This window comes from Salvelinus namaycush, chromosome 12 (assembly GCF_016432855.1).
Source record: "Salvelinus namaycush isolate Seneca chromosome 12, SaNama_1.0, whole genome shotgun sequence".
NCBI lineage: Eukaryota > Metazoa > Chordata > Actinopteri > Salmoniformes > Salmonidae > Salvelinus > Salvelinus namaycush.
Genome location: NC_052318.1, coordinates 19,003,313 through 19,011,773, shown reverse-complemented (window position 1 = coordinate 19,011,773; position 8,461 = coordinate 19,003,313). Strand labels below are relative to the sequence as shown.

The 8,461-nt window shown below is 40.6% G+C and overlaps 1 protein-coding gene across 4 annotated transcripts in view; it reads left to right on the top strand.

Moving 5' to 3' along the window:
- The first annotated feature begins 338 nt into the window (after positions 1-338).
- Positions 339-8,461, top strand: part of LOC120056484 (homeobox protein PKNOX2-like) — a 58,256-nt gene continuing 50,133 nt past the window's right edge. For all 4 annotated transcript variants that reach the window (XM_039004659.1, XM_039004658.1, XM_039004657.1 and 1 more), the window contains exons 1-2: positions 339-425; positions 1,527-1,663. In XM_039004659.1, the coding sequence (XP_038860587.1) occupies positions 339-425; positions 1,527-1,663 (224 nt within the window). The remainder of the gene's footprint in view (positions 426-1,526; positions 1,664-8,461) is intronic.

Genomic DNA, 8,461 nt, shown 5'->3' with positions numbered 1-8,461 from the left:
AAAAAACGACAGTATATTTCAAGTGAAAATTAGGCAGGTCTGATGCTGAAAAATAAAGTAAATGATAGCCTACTTCACCCATATCTTCTTTTGTTTTTGCAAAAAAAGTTGTGTAGTTCCAGTAGTTAGCTACACAGCTACATGGCAAAAAAGTAATTAACTACTGAAAACACAACCTAGTTTAGACTTTAGTTCAACTACCACCAAGCTACTGCAAAATGTAGTAAACTTACTAGTTGAACTACATGTAGTTCACTACTCTACAAAAATGCATGTCATGTACTCCTAACACCATGTGTGTTTGTATCCCGCTACAGGTCTCCATGTGAAGCTGTCCCATGATGCAACATGTGTCCCCAGCACCAGCACTGACAATGATGGCCACTCAGAGCGTTCCTCCACCATCGTACCAGGAGAGCCAACAGGTCAGTACACCACTAGTGGTCAGCTCAGGGTTGGGGTCCAAGACAGTTTTTTATTTCAGTCAATCCAGGAAATGGATTGAAATTCAGTTCATCAATTGAAAAATCCTGAGTCTCTTATTTGTCTTTAGTCAAGTGCACTTCCAAACAAACATTGTTATAAGAGTTTGAAGTAGAGGCTAGCCCAAACTGGGGGGGGGGGGGGGGGGGGGGGGCTCAAAGTACAGTAATGGCTAGAACAGAATAAATGGAATGGTATCGAACACATCAAACACGTGTTTGATACCTTGATACCATTCCATTCACACCATTCCGTCCATTATTATCAGCCGTCCTTCCATCAGCAGCCTCCTGTGATCTAGGACTTACCCTACCTCAATCTCAACCACCGTCATTAGGAGACAAAATGACCATAGACCAACAGTTCAACCTCAACCTCATCCTAGCTATCCTAGAGAAAGAAGTAGAGCAGGTTTGCCAGAGCACCTCACCACTCCCCTCCTTGTCTCCTCTCTACCACTCTTTCCTTGCGCCCGGAGGATTAGTGCCAGGGGTGATCTCCCGAGCCTCAGTCAGCGCTGGCAACAAAATGCAAATGAGAGCTAGTTAAGTGTGAAGAAGCTAATTTATTTCCCATTTGGAGCCGGGATTAAGACTTGAAGCTTCCTCCCCAAACCAACACAGAGGGGGGTGGGGTAAGGAGGGATTGGAGGGGGGGGAGGAGGGCCTAATTTCCTTCTCTCCAAAGGCTGAGGGGAGAGAGAGGATGAAGGGGGAGAATGAGAAAGAGAGAGAGGTGGGGGTAGGGGACCAACACAATTGAAGAGAGGCATTGTACACATTCAGACTGTCACATCACAGTAACACACTCATATTTTATAGGCCTTGTAGAAAGATCAAGCCAGTTGTCTATCCACTCTCATGTAGTTCACAGAATCTGATAAGGTGTGTGTCTGCACGCTAGAGATAAGATAGTGGAACACAAACTCAGTCTTCTAAGTCAAAAGCCCATTCAAAAGAGGGCTTATGCACATACAGATCTGGGACCAGGGCTACCAGTCTATGTATTGTAGTTCACTGTGGTTCTGTTTGCTGTGCCCTCAGATGACAGGCACCACCCAACAGAACTCCAAGGCCCAGCAGGTCCACATCACAGCATCCTCGGCGGCTGGGAACACCCCCGTCAGTGTGACCCTTGACCCCCAGGCCCAGCTGGAGTCAGACAAGCGGGCCGTGTACAGGTAAGATGTGGTCTCAAAAAAAACATTTACAATGTAAAGCTCTTTGTGCCATACTGTAAATTCTCTGTTAATTCAGCAAACTTCTTCAAAAAGTGATAAGGCAAAACTCTTTTGAACTAACCTTGAGAAGAATCAGGCATTGAAGGGAACACCTGTGTAACGGCTGCTCTCCTCCTCTTCCTCTGAAGAGGAGAAGCATGGGTCGGACCAATACGCATCGAGGTATGCAGTCATAATGAATTTATTTAAATGATAGACAAACACGAAACACTTGAGAATTTACAAAATAACAAACGCAGTCAACAGACCTGAACAAACGAACTTACATGACACGAAGAACGCATGAACAGGAAAATAGACTACACAAAAACCGAACGAACAAAACATACCGAAACAGTCCCGTGTGGCGCAACATACACAGACACGGAAGACAATCACCCACAAACTAACAGTGTAAAACAGCCTACCTATATATGATTCTCAATCAGAGGAAATGAATAACACCTGTCCCTGATTGAGAACCATATAAGGCTAATTAACCAACACACTCCCACATAGAACAAACAACACAGACTGCCCATCCCAACTCACGCCCTGACCAACTAAACACATACAAAACAAGAGAAAACAGGTCAGGAACGTGACAACCTGTCCTCTTCTGTTTGATTGGTTTAACGCACACACAAACACGCACTCCCAATGCTACCGTAACGACGGTTGGTTTTCTCCATTTTCAAGCACTTTATTTGTGTAACTTCTGAATGGTACATACATTACCATGTTAGGAATGCCCTTTAAAAGTGCAGTATTGCAATTAAGAAGTCCTTGTAAGCAGGGGTGTCAGGCACACATTATTTTATAGGGGGCACGAAAATACGTGAGGATAGAGGCGGGGTGGTTGGAGAATTTTTGTATTTTCAAACACCTGAAACAGCTTTTCTCCTGCAATCTAGAGCCATAATCATTATGCCTAATTCGATGTAAAAAATATGTCTATTTGTCTGCATATGTTGTCCAAGCATACCTTGTTACATGTTTAATTGTCATTTTAATTAGGGTGCCATTCTGACTGTTGTAAATCACACATCTTAATACTGTATACTGCACTACCATGTCTAGGATATTATAATCACATTACAACACAGTACATGGGATCATAACACACATCATCAATACAGGAACATGTCATATTATCATAATTAATAGACAAAATATCATGATATTATCATAAGGTGCCAGATTACATTTAAACCAAGCATTTTTCTGCATATTTAAGTATACCTCTTGAGCTGTCTGTATCCTCCTGACTGGTGGTTCTTTGAAGAAAAAAAACGTAATATACTTTTCTGCATCTCTGCTAAAATCTGGGTAAAAGGTTGAAAGGAATGTGAGTCTTATTCAGGACATCTAGTAATTGATTGCTTTTCTAAAGTCTACCAACCTTGCCAGCAGGCATGCCACCTAAGATAGTTAGACAAGCTCCTCTAAATGGATTGATAGTCTGAAACGGCTTGGTTTCTAGTTATGAGGTTGGGAGATTGGGAACATATCTAGCTGGCTAGATAAAGCCAACTTTATAAAATTGCTAGGTGGCTAGTATTACAGGGAAACAACACAACATTTAATTTATTCATCAAGAAGAAATCAATAGGCTACATAGCTTGATCAAATTAATTTACAAACATACCTCCTGCGAGTCCTGCCCATCAACGGCAGCTAAAATCAAATGCTGTGTGTCACTCTACACTCTCTCTCTTGCTCCGTGGTGCACATTGGAAGGAACTACTTACTGCTGAGAACAGGGTACTCTTTCCTGGTCCAGTCAGTGTGGCCCCTCCCCAAAATACTGCAGATAGATCTTTTTATAAATAATTATGATAAAACGTGGGCTTAAAAATGTATTAGTAATTCATTCAACATTAACATTAATTTAACATCTGACAAATGTAAAAACAGGACAAATCTGAGGGGGCATGTGCCTTTGTGCCCCCTATGGGCACTGCTCTTTATAACAGAATGTTATATATTTGTTTTACTTTTTTTTTTACAAGCCTCTGCTTGTAACTTATAAGAGTAATGAAGGGAATAGACAATTGCTGCCAACTGAAAACTAAACATAGATTCTGAAAAACACCCTCCTCTCCCAACTCATCACTTGAATATTAATGTACTTTCATAATGGGCTAATATTATCTATTTATGAAGTAAATTATTCATAGAACACATCCTTTTTTTTTTACATGTTCAGCAATTGCAGAGCGAGAAATCATGCTCCAGCAAGAAACCACTAGTTTGTGCTACCAAGAAGAATTTATATTCTCCTCTATACCGTCTTTAGCAAACTCTAGGATGACACTGCATACTCTTTGCTCGGCTCGCTGTCCTGGCTCCTTGGCTCTCCCCTAGTGTGGTTATCTACTGCTTTTGTCTGAGTGCTCTTGGCCCTTGGTTGGCTGCTCAGGCCCCTTAGGCGAGAGCTGTGAAGGCCTCGCCAAGCCTGGGGCTGAATTTCTAAGCTCCTCTGAGATACAAGGCTTCTCTTTGATGTGAGCAGCCAGCCTGAGGGGGGCTGTGAGCGCTGAAAAAGACAGACTCAGCCCCAGCCCCTTGCTGCCTGTTCACTCACTACAGTTCCCTCCTGAAAACACACACTCACAGGCGGGCTCGCCGTCGTGCTCACACACACAAATGGATGTACTGTATATGCATGCACACACACACACACACACACACACACACACACACACACACACACACACACACACACACACACACACACACACACACACACACACACTTGAAGGGTATGAATCTGAAAGCAAAGGGGCTTCAAAACGTTGCCTTTTCATCCTCTCTGACACTTCTAAATATTCTTACAACGTTCTAAACATTGACAGACAAAGCAGACAGTTTCCTGTCTTCCTCTACATTGATCATCTCCTATAGTGCGCTCACACCATGCAGCAGCACAACACATGCTACTGCAATGCCAAAAGCTAACTCGACACATACTGTGAATTGAATACAATATACTGTAACTAGTCATTTTCGGTTAAATCAAATCAGACATGAACAGACTCTGTGCCAATTGATGAACAAATTGTTGGAAACCTTCTTGGATTAAAGATAGAATGCTCCCATCTTCATCTTGTTTTCTTATTTGGATGGCCTTTATGACAAAATACTATGCTATAATTAATAAAAGACTGTAATACACAACTTTAAAGCATGTTCAATGAGTAGCCTTCAAAGCCACTGTCTTGCCTCCCTCCCACGACTGTCGGATGATGCAAAGGAAACAAATACATTCTCAATTCCAAAAAGCTGCTCCTCCCCTGTTAGGCACTGTTCCAGTTCCCCGCCGCCATTCGGGGGTTGAAAAGTTTCAAAACAAGACAAAAGTTTGAATTAGAATCGCTGTAATTTATCCAGGAATTTAGTCAGCAGCATCTCTTTCTTATTAATGTTTGTGCACACGTCAGTTCTTTTCGCTAATTGCCTGCATAGTGAGTTTGTTGTATGTGGAAGAGCTGTCTAGCTCCTCTATTCTCTTTGATGAGTCGTCTCTTAATTATTACCAGCAGACTCAACGTGTGATAGTTGTAATTAGCCTAAAAAGCGCTGGATTTTCTAAATTGTACTATTATTATTATTATATACACTACCATTCAAAAGTTTGGGGTCACATAGAAATGTCCTTGTTTTTGAAAGAAAAGCTATTTTTTTGTCCATTAAAATAACATCAAATTGATCAGAAATACAGTGTAGACATTGTTAATGTTGTAAATGACTATTGAAGCTGGAAATGGCAGATTTTTAATGGAATATCTACATAGACGTACAGCGGCCCATTGTCAGCAACCATCACTCCTGTGTTCCAATGACACATTGTGTTAGCTAATCCAAGTTTATAATTTTAAAAGGCTAATTGATCATTAGAAAACCCTTTTGCAAATTATGTTAGCACAGCTGAAAACTGTAGTTCTGATTAAAGAAGCAATAAAACTGGCATTTTTAGACTAGTTGAGTATCTGGAGCATCAGCATTTGTGGGTTCGATTACAGGCTCAAAATGGCCAGAAACAAAGAACCTTCTTCTGAAACTCGTCAGTATATTCTTGTTCTGAGAAATTAACACTATTCCATGCGAGAAATTGCCAAGAAACTGTAGATCTCGTACAACGCTGTGTACTACTCCCTTCACAGAACAGCGCAAACTGTCCCTAACCAGAATAGAAAGAGGATTGGGAGGCCCCGGTGCACAACTGAGCAAGAAGGAAAGTACATTAGAGTGTCTAGTTTGAGAAACAGATGCCTCACAAGTCCTCAACTGGCAGCTTCATTAAATACTACCCGCAAAACACCAGTCTCAACGTCAATAGTGAAGAGGCGACTCCGGGATGCTTGCCTTCTAGGCAGAGTTGCAAGGAAAAAGCCATGTAAATGTTGCAATTCTTCAGCCACTCCTGAACCTGCGACAAAAACAAGCTACGTATGGACAATACCAAAACAAATAATCTACTGATGCTGTCTCTTCGCAGCAAAATCTACAGAGTTGGGATGGTTGTATTCCCCATATACTGTATATAACATTCTATTGATTGCAAGAATTTTGTATAATCATTTAAATAGAAAAACTCTGTTTTGAATCCAGCGTCATTTTGTGTATCAGTTCATAAACCATGTGCCATGGAATCGGTACATCGAAAATCCCTTCCCAACTATTTTGCAATCTGTATGGCACAGATGTCAATTTTTTTGGTCCTTAAATGAAACTAGTATATTTTTTTATTTAACTATTTCTTAAACCAATACTGGTCTTAAATTCAGGGCTGACTGATAAGTTCCTTAATTTCTCCCCCATCCACTTGCCTCTTCCATTTTTTAGGTAATTTCCATATATTTTTGATAGCTGCGTGTGTTACATAACTCCACCAGTCCTATTTATGATATCATTTACAAAGATTATGCCATTTGTAAACATTTCTTCCAAAAATATAGTTTTTTTAATCAAATAGTATATTTGAATTTAACCATACTATTTGTTGTAATATTTGTTCTGTCTTTTCCGGTGGATTAAACTGACATTGCAACCAACTCTTTATGGGATATTTTGGAGATGATTTCCTTTTCAAATAACTGAAAGTGAGAGGTTGTAATCTGAATAAAGGGAAAAATGACATTCTTGAACACAGGTTGAGACATTCTTAATAATCTACTAGAGAACCAGTTCGGATTTAAGTATAACTTTTGTATGACTGAAGCCTTGAGCTAATTGCCTGGATAGTGAGTTTGTTGTGTGCGGAAGAGCTGTCTAGCTCCTCTATTCTCTTTGACAAGTTGTCTCTTAATTACTACCGGTGGAATCAATGTGTGATAGTTGTAATTACCCTAACGAGTTATGAACCTTCCGATGAAGAAGCGCTGGATTGGGCTTGTCTTATTAGCGAGCTAGCAGGGGGTCTGTTTTCCAGCAGTCTCTCCACTATGCCCAACTGATGGAGGTTCGGCCCACTTTTAGATGGAAACACGTCGGCGGTTGAACGAGAGGCGTTTTTTAATTTGTTGTGGTTGTAGATGTAAGTGAAATGTGGGATGGGGAGAATTTAGCTACGTTGTTTTGATTTGTAAAGCTGTAGTAAAAAAGGAAAACAGGAACGTATTTCACAGAATCAATGTGGTAACTATTTTTGCATCCGTGGGTTATTGAGATAGAGGTACAGTATGTATAGGGCTCTGTTCTGTAGATAGAGAAAATAACTCTGTTTCACACAAAAGTCCCATATTTGTCATACATCTTAAATCTCAAAATGGAAACTAAACAGCCTTACATGCTATAACATGCTTATTTTCAACAGTAAAGAAATATATATTTTCCTTTCCCTTGACATTGGTGCCAATGCCATCCTTTTTTTAAATGGCCCAAATTGCAGTGCAAAGCCCTGTATGTGGTGTATTATGATTTACTGTCCTCCGTAGTAGGTCTGTGCTGAAAGCTTCTCTTATGCTGGTTCACCCGAGTGTTTTGCATTGATACCGGATTAGAACCCTGTGTAGGTGGGATGTGTGTATGTACTGTATGTACAGATGAAGTCGGAAGTTTACATACACTTAGGTTGGAGTCATTAAACTTGTTATTCAACCACTCCACAAATTTCTTGTTAACAAACTATAGTTTTGGCAAGTCGGTTAGGACATCTACTTTATGCATGACACAAGTATTTTTTCCAACAATTGTTTACAGACAGATTATTTCACTGTATCACAATTCCAGTTTACATACACTAAGTTGACTGTGCCTTTAAACAGCTTGGAAAAATCCCCCAAAATATGTCATGGCTTTAGAAGCTTCTGACATCATTTGAGTCAATTGGAGGTGTACCTGTGGATGTATTTCAAGGCCTACCTTCAAACTCAGTGCCTCTTTGCTTGACATCATGGGAAAATCAAAAGAAATCAGCCAAGACCTCAGAAAAAAATTGTAGACCTCCACAAGTTTGGTTCATCCTTGGGAGCAATTTCCAAACGCCTGAAGGTACCATGTTCATCTGTACAAACAATAGTACACAAGTATAAACACCATGGAACCACGCAGCCGTCATACCACTCAGGAAGGAGACGCGTTCTGTCTCCTAGAGATGAACGTACTTTGGTGCGAAAAGCGCAAATCAATCCCAGAACAACAGCAAAGGACCTTGTGAAGATGCTGGAGGAAACCTGGTACAAAGTATCTATATCCATAGTAAAACGAGTCCTATATCGACATAACCTGAAAGGTCGCTCTGCAAGGAAGAAGCCA